Here is a 22,732-nt window from a genome sequence, read left to right as displayed (position 1 = left end):
AGGACATCATCCAAGATAAGATAAAAAGGAGTAACATGGGATAACTTATGGATACCATGGCTTCTTTTGCTGTTAGTCGCTCCTGGTGATCATATCGAAGCAACCTGTCTAGGAAATCGATAGCCTGTACACCTCAAAAGTCAGAAGGCAAAATGCAATTAAAATAAACGTAAGTAAAGCAACAAAAGATCCACCTCAGGAACAGCCAAGTGTTGATTATCTGAATTAATGAACTTTGTCCACGGCCTTCTAGTATGCCTGCAGCAAACGTTTGCAAGAATGCTAAGCAAAACATAAGTTGGAAAACATAAATCTTAGGCCTGACCACAACTGAAAACTTGAGCTAGTCAGGTCAGGTACCATATCTATTCTGTGCAATCTTGCACCAGCTTAGACAAGCCCATTCACCAGCACAAACTCAGGACTAATTCACAAACATTAGGTTGCTGGATCCCACTAGGTAGCCTGAATCTTTTTGACTGAACTAGGACACTAAATGAAGTCAAGCGGCCTGATCTAAGGCAACGTAAACAGGCTATTATATGTTTCTTTGCAATAATGAAATCTAATACGTAGAGCATAGGAAAAGAGATGTTATCCACCTTCCAACAAGCGCCTCAAGATGGGGGTCAAGTTCCAAGCGATACTTGCTAAGATAAAAATTTAATTCATCTGTTCCAAGCACCTGAAAACCAGGAGAGAAATAAATTAGATGTATTGCGTAAACAGCTGGATGGATTCCACTGTTAACTGATTGATTCAGCCAAAATAACACCAAGATGGTATATTTCTTCTAGTTTGTCAGAGGATTCCACTGGTTTGAAGATCAATTACCAAGGAAATAGAACATGAAGCAACAAAATAAAAAATCAACACTATCCCTGAATTCATTCACAGAATTATCGTCAAACATGAACTTTTTTATGTTTGTGGTGGCAGTCTCTTTCTATGGGTCCATCTGCACCAAGCACTAAGGTCAGTTGCCAGACCTCTCTAGAACTGTGCTTGGGATTTGACAAGGCAAAGCCATTATGTAATGGTTTCTCCATGGATTTTTGCAGTGAATTTGAATCCCCATAACAGGCAAGCTATGTCACCTGGGTACAGGTATGGGTGCGGGTAAGGAGGGTACGACACGGCAATTCCAAAAAATGTGGGTATGGGGACACGACTATATATATATTAAATATCACATAAATACAAAATAAATTCAAAATAAACTGAATATAATCTATATATATGCTATATCTAAAATATATAGTATATACTGAAAATATAATTATAAATTATAAATTGAATACAAACTTGTATGTACGAAGTGTAAAATGGCGTGTCCAAGTGTCAACTCGGGGATACGTGTGTCGACACGGGTATGGAGAAAAAAATGGTTTGTCCGGGTACCATAGCAGGCAAGCAAAACTCTGGCCCAGGAATACTGATAGAGATAAGACAGGCCAGCATGGCAGAAACTAGACAACCAGTTGGTAAAAATCATGGTTCCATGTACATCTCTAAGGAACTGGATCATTAGTGCTAGTTCGTGGTGAACAAAATTTTCAAGCTGTTTTTGGGCAAACAGTGGCAGTTATGTGATCCATAGATCAATGCCACGTACAAAGCTGTAGTGGGACATGAACTATCAAAATCAATCAAACAATTATCATCAAAACACATCAAGGGGAAGGCACTCGGATTCATCAGAAAGGAATGTTATGGATCAATGAATCCACTCTAGGCATTAAAAACTCTGGATGGTTAAGTAACTTTCCAGGTTTCAAGAAAACCTCCAAGTTTGGCGACAGATTACCGAGACAAAATTGCAAAAACAGCTTTCAATTTACATATGAAATGCAATTATTCTTACATGGATTTCTTTCCCTCCAATGATTTCATCTATGGCATAAAAGATCACTATTTTCAGGAACTCATGATTTTTGCAAGGCTAAAATTTAACATGTAAGTTGCCCAACAATTTGTGTAAGGTGCAACTCATTTCTTCGCTAGCAAGCTGTTATTCATCTATGGCATAAAAGATCACTATTTTCAGGAACTCATGATTTTTGCAAGGCTAAAATTTAACATGTAAGTTGCCCAACAATTTGTGTAAGGTGCAACTCACTTCTTCGCTAGCAAGCTGTTATACCTGTAGGGTGAATATACCAACTCTTCTAATGGCTGGAAAAAGGTGGCCAAATTCAAGGATTGGAATGCTACAACCAACAATCAATTGTAGATCATCCCAGTTCTTGCTTGAATGAGAAATAAATTAACAGTTATGAAAATATTAATCATATCATAATTTAGGAGAGGGTGGGAATTTATTCCTGAGATGGCAAGAAAGATCTCCCATGGTTGCCAATGCAGGAAACAAATTTGGGAAGCAGTACAAAAGCATATAGGAGAAATATCACAACAAAAGATAAATAACATAGAAAAGGTGTGATATCAGGAAAAGTACCTTGCAGAAAACCACAACCAGAATTCTGATGAACGAGAAGTCAGCAATAAATATCGGTGGAAATCTAATATCAGGGAGCAAGAAAAACTTGAACTAATTAGTCAACTAGTTCTGATTTAACAGGGAACCTCTTGTGGGTGTTACCCAACTTTGGAGGCAATGTTTTCCCATCCCCCACTTAGGATAGACTGTAATGAAACAAGAACAAGAACGTGTCTCTTATGGGCTTACAAGAACACAATATTCAAAAGCACAAGGACCACTTATGAGTCAATCACATAAACACATGCACATAGGCCACTTAGGGCATGTTTGATGGTTCGTCCCGTGCGTTGCATGGGACGAAAAAGACGTCGAAAACAATTTTTGTAACAAACATTGTACGCGGCGGACGGCGTTCCCCGCGTCCGCCACGTTCGTTAACTTCCGTTATTTTTTATCCACCCCCTGTTACAAAAAGAACAGGAACAGAAGGAACTAAAAAAATAATAATTTGCATTGACGGTCTCTCTCTCTCTCTCTCTCTCTCTCTCTCTCTCTCTCTCTCTCTCTCTCTCTCTCTCTCTGATTTTGCAAAGCAGAGGTTGACGAAAAAATCGGAGAGAAAAGGGGAAGAGGGGATGGTGTTCAAGGGAAGATTCGTCCTTTCGTCCTCTTCTTCCTCCTCCAAAAGTGCCATCAAGTCGGGTGCTTGTCTTCGTCGGTCGGGAGCGGAGTTGTTCCAGCGGTTCACCAGCATCTGCAAGTCGAAAACCATGGAGTTCTTCGCCGAGGAAGACGAATACGAGCAGATTCCGATGATGGTGACGACGATTTTGACTCCAAGGAGGAGCTTATCACAGACCAGAAGGTGGTTGTCATCAAGCCCGACCATCTTCGCCACTCATCGGAAAACCCCCAAATTGGTACCTCCCCACCTCTTGATTCTCTGGTTTCTTGCATTTTTGCGAACATTTCCGCCTTCGAATCAGCTTACCTTCAATTGCAAACAGCGCACACACTGTTTGATGTCGAAAATGTGAAGGCTGCAGATCAGGCAGTCATTGCCCAGCTTCGGAAACTCTCCAAAATCAAGCACTCTTATCGGAATTGTAGTGAATTGTCATCCTTGAATTGGGTTCTGGAGGCAAGAGGCAGAGTATGCTTAGGACCTACGAGATGATGGTGAACCGTCTCCAGTCTGAGATCGATCGGATGGATTCAGAGGCCACGATGCTGATGGAGCAAATCGAGAAGATGGTTAGGAGGAATTCAAGGTTGACAAGGCGATTTGACGATTGGAATTCTAGACAGGTTTCTTTTTTTAGTATTTTTTATCCGGCCTTGCTGGAGGCTACAAGGTTGTGCCATAGTTTCACAAAGGTTTTCATTGAATACATGAAGCGGGCAAGATGGGACTTAGATTCTGCTGCGAATTCAGTTCATCCAGGGATTGATTATGCAAAGAAGAGGCATAATAGATACGCATTCTTGTTGTATGTTTGTCTTGAGATGTTTAGTGGGTTTGATTGCGAAGATTTTTCGGAAACAGAGGTCTCAATGCTTGAGGAGAAGGATCACTTGGTGTGATTTGTTCAGTGTAGCTCAGTTGATGCGCTTGAGGTCTTGCGGAGAAACCAAGAATGTGGGTTCTCTAAATTCTGCCAGAAAAAGTATCTGCAGCTAGTGCATCCTAAGATGGAAGTTTCATTCTTCGGGAATTTGGATCTAAGGGACATGATATTGAATTATGGTTGCTCTAGATGGCCTTTAACTAACCCTCCATTTGAATCCTTTGTGGAGATGGCTTATTCAATATGGTTGCTATACATATCGGCCTCTGCATTTGAACCTGCAATTGGTATTTTTCAGGTCAGGAGATCCACGGTTTTCATGGAAAATGTTGTTGTGAGGTCAGTTTTGGCTGATTCAGGTGATATTGTACTGTGGTTCCTGGGTTTAGGTTTGGCAACACAGTCATTCAATGTCAAGTGTATCTAAATGGAATGACATGAATAGAGTGACTGAAGAGTTAGTTAATCAATGTATCAATTGTAACAAACACGTGTAGGACTGAATTCCTCAGCTTGCTGGTTTGACCAATCAATGAAGCTCTGAGAAAGAGGTTATCATAAAGAGACCATTTCTTTCTCGTGGTATATTTTGCTCATACAGAGACCATTTCATGTGTAAGCATGCTTCCATGTTTCATCTAACTGTATACATTCATGTACAGATCACGTAACACATTTTCAGCTCATGGTTGATGTTCGAATAAATGTGTATCTTATTGTTTTATAAATTTAGTTGAAAGCTGCTGCATTATCATGTATAACCTCCTGAAGGAGCTAGAATCACATTGTCAGTGAATTCTAAAACTAAAGTATGTTTGGACTTGCTTATGCAGCTGTATTTTGATCTTTAGGAGTGGTGATAATCTCCTTCATGTGAAATGGCTAGGGCTATCCAAATATGCTTTGTTCAAAATAGCAATAAAAGGACTAATATAATTTTCTGCTCTCGTGGCCTTTATTTCTCTATTTCATCTTCGGCTATGTAAATCATTGACAAAAATTCATTGTTTTTGTTTTTACTATATGATCTTCACAGTTCAAACAGATATCTGATTACATAGATTTTGTTACATGTGGATTTCCCCAAATTTGTAAGAATAAAATAAATGTTTGACTGGAACATTCCTTGTAGTACTAGATAGATAAAAGCAACCATTGTTTTCTGTAGCACTAGATAGATAAAATTCAGGTTATTCTACTTGGCTCTTTTTTTTAGTGGCTTAGTAAAAGCAACCATTGTGACTGGAATATTTCCTGAATACTAGCATTATCTTTATCAAGTTTTGGAGCTTTGAAGAATTACTATGAGTTTTCAAGAATTGGTATCTAAATGATGTGCTGCATTGCTTAGGCAACTATTGCATATGTAGGTCAAGGGTTCATTCTTTTTTTCATACTCGATTAAACAAGTAAATGCATGGATGGGCACCTGCTTGTCTAACCCCTGCTCTAGTGTCAAACAAATCAGACCTACATAGATGTCACAATGAAATGTGATTCTCTTTCATTGTTCCCATTAGAAATATATGCTGATCTTTTAGGGATTGTACAGTTCAGTTTCAAACTTGTGAAAACAGGGGAACTGCATAACAGACCTCGATTAAAAAGAAACAGAATGCTCTACTCGAACATTATGTGATACATCCTGGCAACTGATAGATTATGCAATTGATTGCTTTATGCTAGGCGCGAGTCTACTTTTATGTAGTTTTCCGATATTTTTTCTCATTTATCAAATTTTAGGTGTCTGTTGATAGCAATTATTTGATTTTACACCAAGCCATTTGAAGACTATAATGATTTTTTGTGGAAGATTGGGAGCACTAGTGGCCCGACTTTCTGGACCTGTTCTCTGCAAAGTCGTAAGACCATGTATGGGGCCTGATGCCTGCCAGGTACATGAAGGTCAAGGAAGATGGTGACCTGATGACAGGGGAGCTGGCGATCGAAGCTCATCTAGAAAACCAACTGTTGTGGTTGGTTGGTGCCATTTAGATGATGACAGAGCAATGAAATGGCGTAAGTAGTTTAAAGCATGATGATGTTGTTTCTATTGGTATGAGCAGTATGAGTAGGACTCCTCAGGTAAGCTCAAGAGGTTGTGTCGCTGCCGGCTCCGGAAAGGAGGGAGCGTACCAGCTGGGTTTGCAGGAGAATGCGACCTGTAGTGGCAGGGGAGCTGATAAGGGGAGTAGCTGTGATGGGATGTCGACGGCCGATGTAGGCGACGCAGGGGCCGTCATCGACCTGGGCAGCTACCCTAACGAGAATGTCCTTGACGTTGAGTTAGGCCTAGAGGGATCCTCCAAGCATGAGGGAGGGAACGTTTCGGGCATCGTCCCCGCCGCCGAAGACGCCCAAGCCAAGGTAGAGGAGGTCGGCGGCCTCTGAGGCACAATGCTCGATGTTCTCATACCACTCGTTTTCGCCATCGATGATGGAGTCGTCGGGCTTGACGATGATAATGATGGACCGGGGCCACTGAATGAAGAGGACGAAGTTGCGCAGGGAGTAGTGCCCGGTGAGGGGGAGGCCCTCACCCTCCTGCAGGGCACGGTCGATGGTGTTGTCGACGTAGGAGGTGGTGTGGTTGTAGACGGAGATGGGGAACACTACTTGGGGAAGAAGGGTTTTGTTGTTACAGCATCATCGAGGATCTTCGCATTGATCGACGGCAGTCGGGTGCTTCTTCGGAGTTTCGTCATATATGGAATCGGCCAGAATTATCCATGTCCAAGTTGTTCACACATCGTTATCAAACAACGGACATTTGGAACATAGCATCTGAGTACGATCTAAACAAACGTTGGACTTGGAACAGTTGTTACGGAACGAACAGACCCAATGTTTTGTTCTGTCTTTTTTGTTCATTTCATCCAACCCTGAACAAGACATCAAACATACCCCTAGGGGCCAAGAACACAATAAAAATATAAAGATTTGTATAACTAAAATGCTTGAGAAAGCATTATATTTACAAGAAGAGAATACCCTTATTTATACACAAATAGAGCTCCTTGAGAGCCCTTGGGACACTCCCCAAGGGCTAGAAATTGAGACGTTGGGGAGGTCCCAACGACTCTATGGGCTAAAGACCTTTATGCCCTCAATCAAAAACTAAAATCCTAGTTTACTAAAAATAATAAGAAAAGATTGGTGTGCCCCTAATGGGCACAACCTATTACAAGAATGTGAAAAGACTAAAATACCCCTATTGGGTATTTAACTATTACAATGATATATATATATATATGCATATCTTAACATTCTCCTTCAAACTCACAGTGCCACACCCGAGAGTTTGCCAAGGAGAAAATGAAATCTTAGTAACGGAATGGTGAAGAAGTCCGCCAATTGATACTCAGATGGTACATATAACAATGTAATGCTCTTCTTCAAGAATTCTTCTATCACATAATGCAATCCATTTCGATGTGTTTGGTCCGCTCATGAAATGTTTGATTGCTGGTAATGTAAACTGCACTTTTGTTGTCACAACACAATCTTGAAAGTTCTACTATGTAAACTCTCAACTCTTCTAAGAGTTGTCTCAGCTATACTAACCCAGAGGTAGTGGTTGTCATAGCCCGGTACTCTTACTTCTGTAGAAGACAAGAACACATTTTGTTGCTTCTTCCATTTTCACAAAATCAATGAATCCCCTATAAAAACATAAAAAATCCGTAGTTAAGTGATGATCATTCACATCTCCTCTTCAATCAGAGTCTGAATATGCAATAACTTCTAATGGGGAAGATGACAAAAAATAAACCATAACAAATAGTTTCTAATATATCTAATAATCCTCATTACAACACTCATGTATTGTATTAGGAGCATGCTAAAATTGATTAGCGGAGTGAATAGCATGTGCAATATCAGGGCGAGTAATAGAAAGATAAGATAAAGCTCCAAACATTTGATTGTATGGAGTTGGATCCTTTAAAGGTTCTTTATCATCTTTCTTCATTTTGACATTGATAACCTCTGGAGTGTCAACATGTTTTCATTAGAAAGCCCTGATCATTCTATGATCTCTCTTGCATACCTAGTATATGACAAATAATAACCACAAGGTGAGTAAGTCATTTCAATTCCAAGAAAAAAATGTAAGAAACCAAGATCTATCGTATCAAAATTAGCTTTGAGAACTTCTTTGATATGACTAACTCCCTGATTATCACATCTTGTGATAATCATGTCATCTACACAGAAAAGTAATATTAGCATGTCTATATTAGAAGACTTAACAAACAACACATTGTCAGTAATAACAAGATTTAAAGCCAAATTGTGTTATCACACCACTGAATCGATCATACCAAGTCTTAGGGGCTTGTTTTAAACCGTACAAAGCCTTATACAACCGAAGAACCTTTCCATATGCCAACCCTAATCATGATGGGGGTTCCATGTAAACTTTTTTATTAAGTTCACCATTCAAAAAAATATTTTAACATTCATTTAAAAGATAGGTCGTTTTTTAATCGATGCTATAGAAACAAGAGTTCTAACATTGGTCATATGAGCAACTGTAGCAAATGTTTCATCATAGTTTATTTCGTACTCTTGACTATAACATTTGGCTACAAGTCTAGCTTTATATCTCTAATGTACCATCACTCTTGGTTTTAATTTTATAAACCCATCTACATTCTATTGTTTTCTTTTCCTTGGGTAATATTTGAATTTCTCAAGTTTTTGCCTTTTTTAATGCTTCTAATTCATCATTCATAGTGTTAATCCCAGTGTTATTAAAAGCACGCCTCAAGGTGCAAAAAGCGCGTCTTGCCTCAAGGCGAGGGGCTTTGTGCCTTGAGGCGCAAGCATAAGGCGCAAAAGCCTTGAAGCGCACGCCTCATACGCCTTGAGGTGCACGCCTCAAGGTGAGGCGTACGTGCCTCACTGCAAGCTGCATATTTTTTCACCAGTTCTTTATTACAACCAGCAGAGAACATTTGTTGAACTTATGCCATGATATATTGTCATTCAAACATTGTCTACCTTATCATTTAAGTTTAAATGCATGTGCTCAAGAACTCTATTTGATAGTAGTTTCCTATATATATGCACAATTATCTTATATTTTATAAAATGCTCTAGATATGAAGTTAGATTATCAATTACAAGCTAAAATTCTGAAGCATGTCAAACGTATATAGTTAACTAACAAATATCAACAAGTATATAGTTACACTGCTATTGCCAAGCATAGACCATACAACGATCGGATCATAAGATGGATAAATTGGGTCGACCTACATAAAAACCTGGTTGAGCACATGCATTTTGGTCCATTTTTGGATTTATTTATTTTTTTTAAATTTGCCCATTTGAAATGGGCTGCTGAATTTAAAAAAAAATATTAGGGGGCGCTGCCCAAAGGAGTCATATGACACAAATCTACTTAGATCTTTGGAGATCCTCATGAATTTTCTAATACTAGATGAATCTGTCTTGATTTTGAGAATATCTTTCTAAGACACATGGAGGATGATCTTCGATACGAGTATAAGTTTGAACTTCATTACGTGAATGGTCTATGTTATCAAGACCTTCATTCCCATTCGCATGTGCATCATGAGTGTCCTCATTGTCACTCTCATGCACATCATGAATGTCATTACTATCATAATCAACACATTTATCATGCTCATTAGCAAGATAAAAAAGAAACGAGTAATTGTAATGCACTTTGGTCTTATCTTTATCAAACTCATTTTTGTATTCAAGAAACATGGCATTTCTTGAAACATATAGCATGTCCTTTTTTATTTCATAACATTTATACCCTTTTTGGTTTTCGGCATATCTCAAGAAAACACAAGGAATAGCTTTAGCGAAAAGTTTGTCATTCTTGTTGGTAAGGACGAAGTATTTACAACAAAAAACTCTTAACCTTTTATAATCAGGAGTTTTGAATAATTCTTCAATAGAGGAAAGATTTTCAATAATATTTGAAGGCATTCTATTTATTAAATAGACTGTCGTAAGGGCGGCTTCAGCCTAAAAATATTTTAGGAACATTCCTTGATATAAGTATCCTAGTAGTCTCAACAATAATGTTTATGTTTCCTTTTGACCAACCCATTTTGTTGAAGGGTATAGGGACAAGATTTTTGATAAAATAATTTTAAGTAAATCAAGATAATTTTTTAATTTATTTGATAAGAATTCTCCTCTGAAATCGAATCTAAAAATTAAAATGTTGGCTTTAAATTGAGTTTTTGCAAAATGATGAAATTTTTAAAAACAATCAAATACTTTAGATTTGTGTTTAAGAAAATATTTCCAAGTGTGTCTACTATAATCATCCACAAAAATAACATAGCATGATACTCTTCCATTGGACACAACCGGAAACGGTCCTCATACATCAGAAAGCACTAACTCAAATGGTTCTTTAGATATAAAATGACTTGGTCCAAATGACAAGGATTTCATTTTATCAAAAATACAATCTTCACAAACTAAATTCTTTTCTTTATAATTTGCAAGAAATGGAAACAAATGAAATTTTAACATACTAGGATGTCCTAGTCTTTTGTGTTAATTTTCTATATCTTTCTTTCAAACAAAATTACAAAAAATATGGTTTGATAATTCAAGATTATCCATTACATAGAGATCTCTCCTTTTATGGTCTCGCCCAATCGGCTTCCCGAACTGAAGATCCTGTATCAAACAACCATTAGGTAAGAAAGAAATTTGAGAAACAGATAGGAGATTTAAATTCAATTTTGGCACTATACTAACATTTGGTATATGAAAATTTTGATGTTTTCGTAAAGTTCCAAAACTTTTGGTTTTTAAAGGAGTTTTATCGACGGTTAAAAATAAGAATCATTTGGGTTAGTATGACATTTGGATAGTACGGACTCATTTGAAGTCATATAGACTCATTTGAAGTCATATGAAAGGAAGCTCCGAAATCAAGAATCCAAAAAGTCTAAATGGGATCAATGCACATTGATACAGCCGCACCGGAGAGAGAAGAGACTTGATTTTTTAACTACTTCCATGAGTTGCGCTAGAGACATTGAGCCCACGCTTTCACCATTTCTTTCAAAAGATGGTATCACGAATGCCACATTTTTTCATCTCTTTGATCTTCTTTCTCATTTTTGGGCAAAAAGGCTTGATGTGACCCGGCTCATAACAAAAATGGCATCAATTTGTTCTAATATTTATAGTCTTTTCTTCCATGATCATTTGAGCTTCTTCCATAATCATTGCCTCTCCCAAAGTGGGGGGGCTTGTAGACCCTTGTGTGGTTTCCGAGCTTTGACATAACAAGCACCGATTATTCATCTTTAGTAGAGGAAGGTCTCTTCGATTTATTTTCTTCCATGGTTAATTCTTCAAGTGTTTTCACTATGGTAGGTACTCCTCTAAGAAGGACCGATTTGGTCCCTTCAAATTCAGGTCAAAGCTCATTTACAAATTGGTAGAAATACTTCATTTTGATTTGATTTTCATAGAGTTCTACATCTTGAGGACAATGTCACTTAGGATCTAAAAAAGTCAATTCATCCCAAAGAAGAGAAAGAGCATGTAGTATTCTCTAATGCTCATTTCTCCTCGGATCATGGTTCTAATTTTCTTTCGCACATTACATATATGAGCTATGTCATTTAGACAATACATATCCTTAATATATTTTCATGCATCACTAGTAAAATCAAATTTCGCCAAACTTGAGCACTTTTTGATATCAACACTATTGATGAGTCATCCAAGAATCTTTGTATGACCCATCCTCCATTCTTTCTATCTTTTCTCATATTTTGCAACGACTTTAGACATTTCATCTTCTTTAAGTGCTACTTCTTTGTTATTCTCAATCTTGGTGAACATAAACTTAGGCTCTCTTTCGTACCATCAACCAAACCCCATAAACCCTTTTCTCATATTGTGTTTTAGTATGGATGCCCACATCACATAGTTTGTATCATCAAGTCTCATGGGAATGGAGATGATAACTTATCTTTCATTCTCCATTTTTTTACAAGGAATAGAGAGAGCTAGAGAGAAGAGAAAAGAAAAAGATAGCAAGAAATTTTTTGAAGAGGTTTGATGGTGCTCTTCCCGAGGCAATGAACCAATGTATCAATGCTCCACTAATCTCACGATCCTCCTCCTGATCTTCACGAACAAATCACAACCCAAGAACACCAATGCTTTGATACCATGTAATGAAACAAGAATGTGCCTCTTATAGGCTTACAAGAACACAATATTCAAAAGCACAAGGACCACTTATGGGTCAATCACATAAACACATGCACATAGGCCACTTAGGGGCTAAGAACATAATAAAAATATATAGATTTGTATAAGATAAATGCGTGAGAAAGCATTACATTTACAAGAGGGGAATAACCCTATTTATACACAACTAGAGCCCCTTGAGAGCCCTTGGGACACTCCCCAATGGCTAGAAATAGAGTTGTTGCCCTCAATCAAAAACTAAAATCTTAGTTTACTAAAAATAATAATAAAATTGTTGTTCCCCTAATGGGCACAACCTAAGTCACAGGGACTCGGCAAACTGGGTGCCGCACCCGCGTCGACGCGACGCGGGTGCACCACCCGGTGCAGTCAACTGGACCCTGGGTGCGGTCAACGCACCCAAGGTCATTTGTGTCCATTTTTTGAACCAAAAAAAAATTTTGCTCCCAAGTTTGACTCCTGTCGTCGCCACCCGAATGGGTCAAAGAGAACGGAAAAGAACGAGGAGGGGAGGTGCTCAGCATCTCCCTCCCTAGCAGACCCAGAGCCACCATGATGGTGGCTCTGGTCCATCGACCTGAGAACAGGAGGGTCGAGGGAGAAGGAGAAGAGAGAAGAAGACTCAGGGGAAGGGGGGTTTACCTGAGAAGGCCACGGAGGGCGCTGAAGTCGCCGGCGAACAGGGTGCCTGCTGGAGGAGGGTCGACTGTCGAAAAAACGTTGTGAGAGAGAGGGAGAAACGAGCGGTGGGGCTCGTCGGGGTTCCGGCGACTGAGGGAGCTCGAGAGGGAGGGAAACCAAGGGGGAGGAGAGGGTAGCAGAGAGAGGGACGAGCACAGGGGGGCGGGCGGGCTATCGGTCGACGCTCCGGAGAGTCGTCGGCTGGCGGCTGGAGGTCGGACGGGAGGAGAGACCAGGGCAGTCGGCGGAGGTGGGGAGGGTTTTCTCATGGTTTTCTCGAATGAGAAAACCCTAACCCCTCTATTGCTTTATAAAAGCACGGGGTGGGGTATCCAGTTTGGGGTGGGGTAACCCGGGTCCAACCCATTTTTTTTAAATCATGGGTTTTACAGGGGTAGGGTTTTCCAAAACATCACGATCACCCGGTGGAAATCCATATAAGGGGGGAAGGAGGAGAGAGTGATATCGTCGAAGAGATCGGAGTCTGCATGACTGACTGGTAAGAAGTTGGAACCCTAAGGAGGCAGAGACGAGCGCCTCATCGACCGGGCAGCGTGCCACTCGAATTTGCCTCCTTTCATGGTGGGTGTCATGCAATCGACTGGGACCAAGCCCAGCAGGCCCTCCGACAAGGGTTGTTCCATTTCTCTGGGGTTTTCAACCCTGAACTCGCCTTGAGCCCTCGTCTCGACGAGGAATCGGAATGCCCTCGAGCTCGTCGTGCACCGGACGAGTCCGGCAATGGCCATCACTGATGTTGAGGAGCGCCTCGTCGGAGTCCCTGTCTACGCTCTATTCAATTCGAACGAGAATTTCGTGTTGGTTTCAGGCGCAATTCGTGTTGAGAAATTAGTAATACTGAAACTGGGTTAAGATGGCATTTATGGTTGGCAGTGGGGCGGGGCGGGGGACAAGGTCTCCACCCTCGCCCCACCCCGCCTCAAGATTAGAACCTCCATCCCCGCCTCCATCCCCGGCAGGAATGGATTTTAACCTCCACCCTCGCCTTCATCCCCGTCCCATGTCCTCCATCCCCGTTTCAAATGGGGATGAGGCAGGGATCGTGGCGGGGACGGGGCGGGACGGGGAAAAGGGTACGTCCATCCCCGCCTCCATCCCCGTTTCATACCCTTCATCCTCGGTCCAAACGTCCCCCGGTCCACTACCATCCCTAATGGCATTGTAATGGTGAACTTACTTGGATTTATTTTTTCTTTCAAATTAATCTGATGGTTTGATTAGAGAATGAGGGAGATAAAAGAATTCATAAAAAAATATGATGGGGGTAAGTTAACTTTTAAAACATAAAAATTATATATATATAATTTTTTATATTTTTGCCGCACCCAGGTTTTTTTAAAGTGCCGCACCCCTGCACCAGCACCCATGTGACATAGGGCACAACCTATTACAAGACTATGAAAAGATTAAAATACCCCTATTGGGTATTTAACTATTACAATGATAAATATATATATAATGTATATATACATTATATATATAATATATATTTATATGCATACATGTATATGCAAATATGCATATCTTAGCATAGACAAATGTGATGCTTATGTGCCATAGATAGTGAACTGTAAACCCATTTTAGTATAAGTAAAGCAATGTGGAGGTGTCAAAAGATGTGGGAATCTCCAACAACCTACTTCTGACTCCTGGTAGACCACTTTATGAAGGCCTTGAGTCAAAGCTATCTGCAAGCTCACTCACATCCACATCATTGTTAAATCAACCGGTAAAAATGAGATATTATTCATAGAAGATCTTAGAAACGATTTCAAGGCTCACAATGGAAGTCTATCTCACAGAGCATCACATTTGCTTCCTTTCATGTCCTCTGTGGACTAAAATTGAACTGGATCTGTTGGAAAAAGATTCCCTATTGGTCCCTTTAGAGAAAGAGCTCCCTTAGAGCCAGTTTGATCAAGTATAACTAAAGAGGTTGTCATGAACGCTAGCACTATTTTTAATTGATATGATGGATTTCCATTAACGTAAGAACTGGAAATATGACTTATGGAATCTAATCAATGTGTACATATATGTTCATCTATTAATTTTGGGAAAACCATATGTGCACGCTAAAGAATTGGCTGCTTGTTAATTTCATATACAATTGGAATTAAAGTAGTGAAATCCTTAATTCATATTGGTGTAGTGACAGCCAGGAATTGATTAACCTGACAAAGCCAAATTAAAAAGGAAACAGAGTATCCAGACCTTGGCTATTTTCACCAGTTGATCATAATTATCATGTCCATAGAAGAAAGGCTCCTTACGAAATATCTGCAAGTGAATTGCATCAAGATGTTCAAAAAAAAAAGACATAGAGGGGTCATCAAGTGTTGAGAATTGCTTACCATCCCTGCAAACATACAACCCAGACTCCACAAATCCAATGAATAATCATAATCTTGCAAATCCACAAGGAGTTCAGGGCCTTTGAAGTATCTGTTATAATTTCAAAAACCATTTTCGAAAAACAAAAAAAATAACAGTTACAATGTCATCATTACAGCATCAGTGAACAGAAACAAAGCACAAGAAAGCATCTCATTCAGAAAAGAAACTGGCACTGAATTTTTTTTTCTCTTGGCTCAGATATCTGCTTATCAAACATAAGTTGCATTATCCATGTAGGAGGTGGACTTTATAGATTTGGTCCGACACTTGACCTGAATTAACTGCAGTAAGAGGCGCCTTCACCCTTGAGACTAACAAAGGCCATGATTTTACAGACAATGGATCCATCTCTCAAGATGGCACTTCACCAGGCACCACTAGAAAACATGATACATATCATTCGCGGCTAAGATGACATCTAGATCACCAGGACTCTCCAGACCTATTTAAATATATGTTTATTGTTTATAGATAATAGATAGAGATCATACGCATAAATATCTAAAAAATGATATGAATCATATGATCTATATTAGATCCATGAGTTGCATTTGATTCAACTAATGGGCAATCGTGATTGGGTGTTGTAGTTTTTTTAACCCATGTTATTTCCTATTCTTGGACCCTTTGTTGAGCAAAATTCAGTTAAAATTATGATGGTCACATAATTTAAAACAAAAAATACATATATAGGGGGGAAAAACTCCTCCCTCCTCCCCTTCGCTCCACCTCCCCCCACCCCTTCCCCTCCCAAAGAACTATAAACATATACAGAGATTAAACATCCAAACCCTTGCCAAAATGAACCAACAGTGGACATTAGATAGGACATGGCACGATAGGCAGTGCAGGTCTAACATGTCCTATTTTGGATGCTAAATGTTTAGTCAAAAGCAACAATCTTATAGTTTAATAAACAAACATCGAGCAATAATAATTTACTTTTCTCATTCCATGAGAAAAACCAAGAGGTCACACCCAATTGCATGACTAAAATTAACACATATCCTTCATGTATATAATGAAATTGAGATTTAGCTCATCCCCAGAATTATTGAACTATGTTGTCTAATGTTTTACAGCTATACATATTGTTCTTATGATCATCATAACTAAATTTATTAGACTAACTAATAATAAATTGATAATGTGATTATACATGCATACATACGTAGATACACATATGTGTGCTTGTGTGTGTGTGTGTCAAGTGCCTGTGTCCTAACTTTTCAAAGTTACATGGTGTTCTGCATGGATCCACGATGTAGCACACTCCCATACAAGTATCCTGATGACACGTGGCATCACTGTGAAATCATGCCCACTATATCTTGCCATTATTCTACCACTTTGTTCTCCACAATACTTGCATCTACGTTTTTTATACAGCAACTTCACTGAAGAACAGAAATTTTTTTTTACTTTTTGGCAGAAATGCAGGAAAGGGACTGAGGACCGACGAGAAAATTAAGAGAAAAAATAAATTCAAGAAAAACATTAAGAAATGAAAATATATGATATTGAAAAAATGAAAAATAAAATGAAGCAAAACTTAAAAGATTCAAAAAGGAAAAACTGAAGCTGATAATGATCGTCAAATGTCAAGTTTATTAGCAATGCATAACAGCTAAACTAATAGTCCAAAAATATTACAATTTAATAACTACCAACAAGGCTTGAACCAGACAAGAGCCACTAGATAAATTATTCCTTTCAAAATCAAATAACTAAATTCAATTTTGAGCAAGTTAAGTAAAGTAAAATTAAGACATGATCACAGTTGTCAGCCAAGGGAGCGATTTGGAAAGCGAAAGCAGGAAGTGAGGCACTTCTAAAATTTCAAAAAACGAGAAGCGCGGAACGACTTTGAATCGTACGGAAAATCATCTCGGAAATGAGAAGAGAAGCCAACCGGAAGTGACCTAGGAATCGAACCGAATGCGAACCAGGATTCAAAGGAAAAACGAAGAGGGAAGCAACCTAGGATTTGAGTGGGAAGCGAAAGGAAAGCGAATATGAATAGAAAGGGAAGCGAAAATGTAATTATATTTTTCCTAATTTACCAAAATATACACATGAGTAGACAACATTAAAGTTGATCTATTAATCTCCAAACTGAATCATGTATGCACGTCAAACCATTTAACAAATGCATCCTGTTGCAAGCATTTAATAAATAATACATCAAGAAAAATTCATAATTCATATTCTTGTTGCAACCATTTAACAAATTCATCATGTTGCAAGCATTTAATAAATAATACATCCATGAAAAATTATAATTCAATATTAAAAAATGATAATTGCTATCAGCATCCAAATTTTCAATAATAGAACATTAAATTCGCTTAGAGAACAATCATTATCCGATATACACAAAGTATACACTATCAAAGTTGTTTGATTTTATCTCAAAATACAGAAAATAATAGAAGGAAAAAAAAAGGATCCATACAACTAAGTATTTTTTACAATATAATATGACGATCTAAACAGAGCACAAGCAAAACTAAGCAAGAAAGAGCGCATTAGTACCTAGCATGAACTATACCAACTATTTTAGTCAAACAACAACAACTACGCCTTCATCCCAAAACAATTGGGGTCAGCGATATGAACCAAGAAAGAAAATCATTTTGGGTCTTCCACATGAATCCTTCTCCTCCAATCATTTCTATCCAATGCCATGTCCTCGGTGAGGTTCAAAGCATTCATATCCTTTCCTATCATCTTCATCCAAGTCTTCTTAGGCCTACCCCGACCTCTTTTAACTAATATATTTTCCCATTTCTCCGTCCTTCTAATTGGAGCATCATTAGGCCTTCGTCGAATATGTCCAAACCACCGTAAATGATTCTCTCTCATCTTATTTTCAATGGATGCAACGCCTACCTTCTTACGTATCTCCTCGTTTCGAATCTTATCTTTTATTGTATTTTCACACATCCATCTAAGCATACGCATCTCAGCTACACTCATTTTTTGAATATGATGTCTCTTGGCAGCCCAACATTCTGTACCATATAGTAAAGCGGGCCTAATTGTCGTCCTATAAAAGTTTCCCTTCAACCGCAATGGCATTCTACGATCGCACAACACTTCAGTTGCACTTTTCCATTTCATCCACCCAACATTTATCCTATGATTTACATCTCCATCAATTTCTCCATACTTTTGAATGATAGATCCCAAATATTTGAAACAGTCATCCACCGGTATTTCTAGCTCACCAAGCTTCACTACACTCCCATCACTACTTCGTTGCTTACTAAACCGACATTCCATATATTTTGTCTTACTCTTACTCAACTTAAAACCTCTTGCTTTCAATGTCTGTCTCCATAATTCCAACTTTGCATTAACCCCAACTCTAGACTCATCAATCAAAACAATATCATCAGCAAACAACATACACCACGGCACATTTTCTTGAATTGATCTCGTAAGCGCATCCATCACTATAGCAAATAGGAAAGGGATTAATGCAGATCCTTGATGTAACCCAACCGTTATAGGAAAATTGGTTGTCACCCCTCCACAAGTGCGGACATTGGTTACTACTCCTTCGTACATATCTTTAATTATATTAATGTACTTGAGATAAACACCTTTCTTCATCATTGTCCACCAGAGAACATCCCTAGGTACTCTATTGTATGCCTTCTCCAAATCAATAAAAACCATATGCAAATCTTTGTTCCTCTCTTTATATCTCTCAATAAGTTGTCTAAGAAGATGTATAGCTTTCATAGTTGATCTTCGAGGCATAAAACCAAATTGATTCTCCGATATCATGGCAACCTTCCTCAACCTATACTCAATCACCCTCTCCCAAAGTTTCATAGTATGACTCATGAGTTTTATACCACGATAGTTTGTGCAATCTTGTATATCACCCTTGTTCTTATATAAAGGCACCAAAGTACTCCTCTTGTACTCATTAGGCATCTTATTTGTCCGCCAAATCTTGTTAAAGATTTGTCAACCATTCTAAACCTTTCTCACCCAAGCATTTCCAAGCCTCGATAGGTATACCATCTGGGTCAACTGCCCTTCTTGATTTCATTTTCTTTAAAGCCTCTGCAATTTCTTTCTTTTGAATCTTGCGCATGAAGTCACGATTCATCTCGTGAAAAGGAATGGAGAAGTCTCCAAGATCCTGAGCATGACTTCCATTAAATAGCTTATCAAAATAATCTTTTCATCTCTCCTTAATCTCCTCATCTTTGACTAGAACCCTTTGTGTTTCATCTATGATACATCTAACCATACTCAGATCCCTCGATTTTCTATCTCTCATCTTTGCAAGCCTATAAATATCATTTTCGCCCTCTTTGGTATCCAACTTGTCATAACCTCCTTATATACCTTATCCATCGCATTTTGAACTACTTTTTTAGCTTCCTTCTCTGCTATCATATACTTTTCCAAATTCTTATTATCATGACTCTTACTTAGATTTCTATAACACTCTCTTTTAACCTTAATAACTAATTTGACATCCTCGTTCCACCATGATGTATCCTTACCTAGTGGTGCACCGCCTTTAGACTCACCCAATACCTCCTTAGCCATCCGTTATCTTATTCAACATTGATTTTGAATCCTCCTTGAGACACCAATCAGCTTCCTTAACTACCTCTCTACAAACATTCCTTGTTTAGCTCCTTTCAGTGCCCACCACTTAATTCAAGAGGAGGCGTAACCGTCGGTCACCTCTCGTTAAAAGGGGATGAAGAGGGGTCTCGCTCCCTTCATTCTGAAGAATCTTTTCCCTCTGCCACTCGTGACCTCCCCTCTATTTCAATTTCGTGCACGCTAACAGGGGCACCGTCGTCGGTAAGCTTCCCGACCACCTGCTGTCGTCGTCGCCAGCAACCAATGTCGTCGGCGACCTCCTTCTCACAACAAGCGAGGAACCGACGCCAGAAAACCTTCTCTCGCTGCAGCAACCTCCTCCAGTCGTCGGAAAAAGGTAGGATCTTGTGCTTTTTCTGTAGGTATCGAGTGACATCGGTATGTGATTGGGTCTATCACGGGAAGGGAACCGAGTGTCTGACGCGATTCTTGGCTGCCGGAGAACCCAAATCTATGAGTTGAGGGTTTCGGTAGCTACGAGATCTGAGCCGTAAGAACCATGGAAGTATTTCTTGATCGGTGGGAATTGGGTTTGCATACTATGTTGGATATCTGAGAAACCCCGAATCCATCTTCTAATTTGGGAATTTCTGGTGTTGTGGGAAGAAACCACAACCGATCTTGCAAATTGGGGATTTTTGGTGTTGTGGAAAGAAACCACAATCGACATTGCAAATTGGGGATTTCCGGTGGACATGCAACTATATTCGATTAATGAGTGTTGGTATTTTTCTCGAACTTCCAAATGAGAGCATTTTGATTTTTCTCTTAGGGGCAGATGTTCAAAAATCTTGGAATCAAATGTACCTGTCTGATTGCCCTGTGTTGGGGTTACGGTTGAATACTTGATGTTAGTAAATTTGTGTTCGATTTACGCTGAGAAATGCAGTATGCCTATGTTAAATCATGTTATCGGATTTTGTATTTGCTTCCTTTAACAGTACATTAGCATGTTTACTTAAATTCCGGATTAGCCACCTATGTATGTTTCATTTAGCCAAACCTACTATGTTAAGTTAATCTCTGTTAGCCAAATGGGTCTGTTGTTAGCTTATTGTGCATCGGTATCATTTATGTTCATTTTAACACCTGTTAGTAGATCTTTTGTGTATGTTTCATTAAATAGTACATAGCATGTTTATGTAACCTCTTATTAGCCTAATCTGCGTTTGACTCATTTAGTAAAACATACCATGTTTTAGGTGAATTTCTGTTAGCCGAATGGGTCTATTCATTATGAAAATGATAAACCGACTTATGTTAGCAGGTTGAGTCTGGTTCATTATGTACAATATGGCTGTGAAGTTTACACACCACACTAAGTAGTTGACAAGGGAAAACTCATGAATGAGGATACATATCTGACTTGGAGATTTAAATATGGCAAATGCCACAAACATAAAAACAATGTAAACCTATGGTTTATATGATGGTCTGTCAACAGTTTAAATACTTGAGTAATATGTTAATTTCATGGATTGTATCAAATATGTTTTCCTGTTAGTTGGTTGACTGTGATAAGATTTGATTATACGATATCTAGAGTTCTGTCATCAAATCTGATTTCTATATTATTATGTTGACTGATATCCAAGATAACTATGTCATTTTACTACCTATATCAAATTTGTTTCAATGTTGGTTTAACAACTGATATCAAACTTGAATACATGTGATCATGTATAATCTTATACAAGTTGTATGCATGATATTGTGTGAAACAAAAAAAAATGTTGCAGTCTAATAAGCTTCTTCCTTATAAATTCTTACACTGCTTTTTGTCAGAAAATGTGTGATGTGAATTGCTCATATGCAGCACATTATCTGTGTTTGAGGAATGAGAATGTTATGTTAGTTTCAAATATATGAAGGTGCACTTAGTGACATATAGAAATGTGCTTTGCCTAAAGGGGCAATATGAATGGATTACCCGATGAGGGTACTTAGACTATTAGCTTGTGCTATGGCAATCAAATGATGAAAACTTAATTGTAAATTTTGTGTGCTTGACTGGTTTAAAGGCACCAGAACATTTTAAGTGGGTTTATGAAATCAATATTACAAAGGATTGAGACTGTTTTATAAACCTTGATAAAATGACTAAGGTTGTGATCAATTGCTAAGGTAGTAGAAGGAAGTGGGGAAATGCCCTGAACTTCAGAACAATAATTAAACAATGAAACAAGTTTTTGAGGCTTACCTTGGAGAGGGTAGGTGGTACAAAACTTCGAAGACTTGTGTTGTGTTTCAAGCGTGAAGCGGCTCGTTGGTCCCCGTCCTCGGAGTTAGGGACCAGGACTACCTATGTGTCCTAGGTGGTAGTTCCATGTCTTCTGCAGAAGTTAGGGATGCATCCTTTTTTAAGTTGATCCCTTGGGAGATTCTCTCCGGTATTGGTCGCTCCCTTGGGGATTCAGTCTCAGTTAGAATGTTCAGGTTAATAAAATACTCTTAAATAATATACCCCCGAACATTCTCTTCTGAGATAGTCACCTGTGCCCATGTGTACCCGCGGGGTAAGATAATTTAAAACACAGTTTAGTGCAGTTAGGTATCACAGTGAGTGGAAATACTGAAGAGATATGTTTATGTTCTTTAACATGCTTTATATTCTGATCTTGTGACGATATAAAATTGTGAAATGTGTAGATATGAGGTAGTTGAAGAATTATCTGAGAGTTGTACAGGTTATTGTTATGATTGTTGCAATATACATCTCACTTATTAATGTTACACTATGTTATTATTATGA

The 22,732-nt window shown here is 38.6% G+C and overlaps 1 protein-coding gene across 2 annotated transcripts in view; it reads right to left on the bottom strand.

The window, feature by feature from the left end:
* LOC149842217 (casein kinase II subunit alpha-2-like) overlaps positions 1–22,732 on the bottom strand; it is a 35,175-nt gene that overhangs the window by 367 nt on the left and 12,076 nt on the right. For both annotated transcript variants that reach the window (XM_089999004.1, XM_089999003.1), the window contains 5 exons: positions 15,300–15,390; positions 15,160–15,225; positions 603–685; positions 195–258; positions 56–124 (listed from right to left, as the gene is read on the bottom strand). In XM_089999004.1, the coding sequence (XP_089855130.1) occupies positions 56–124; positions 195–258; positions 603–685; positions 15,160–15,225; positions 15,300–15,390 (373 nt within the window). The remainder of the gene's footprint in view (positions 1–55; positions 125–194; positions 259–602; positions 686–15,159; positions 15,226–15,299; positions 15,391–22,732) is intronic.

Source organism: Nuphar pumila, chromosome 3 (assembly GCF_984573655.1).
Source record: "Nuphar pumila chromosome 3, dmNupPumi1.hap1.1, whole genome shotgun sequence".
NCBI lineage: Eukaryota > Viridiplantae > Streptophyta > Magnoliopsida > Nymphaeales > Nymphaeaceae > Nuphar > Nuphar pumila.
The sequence above is the reverse complement of the archived record's forward strand: the minus strand, read 5'-3'. Positions and strand labels throughout refer to the sequence as shown.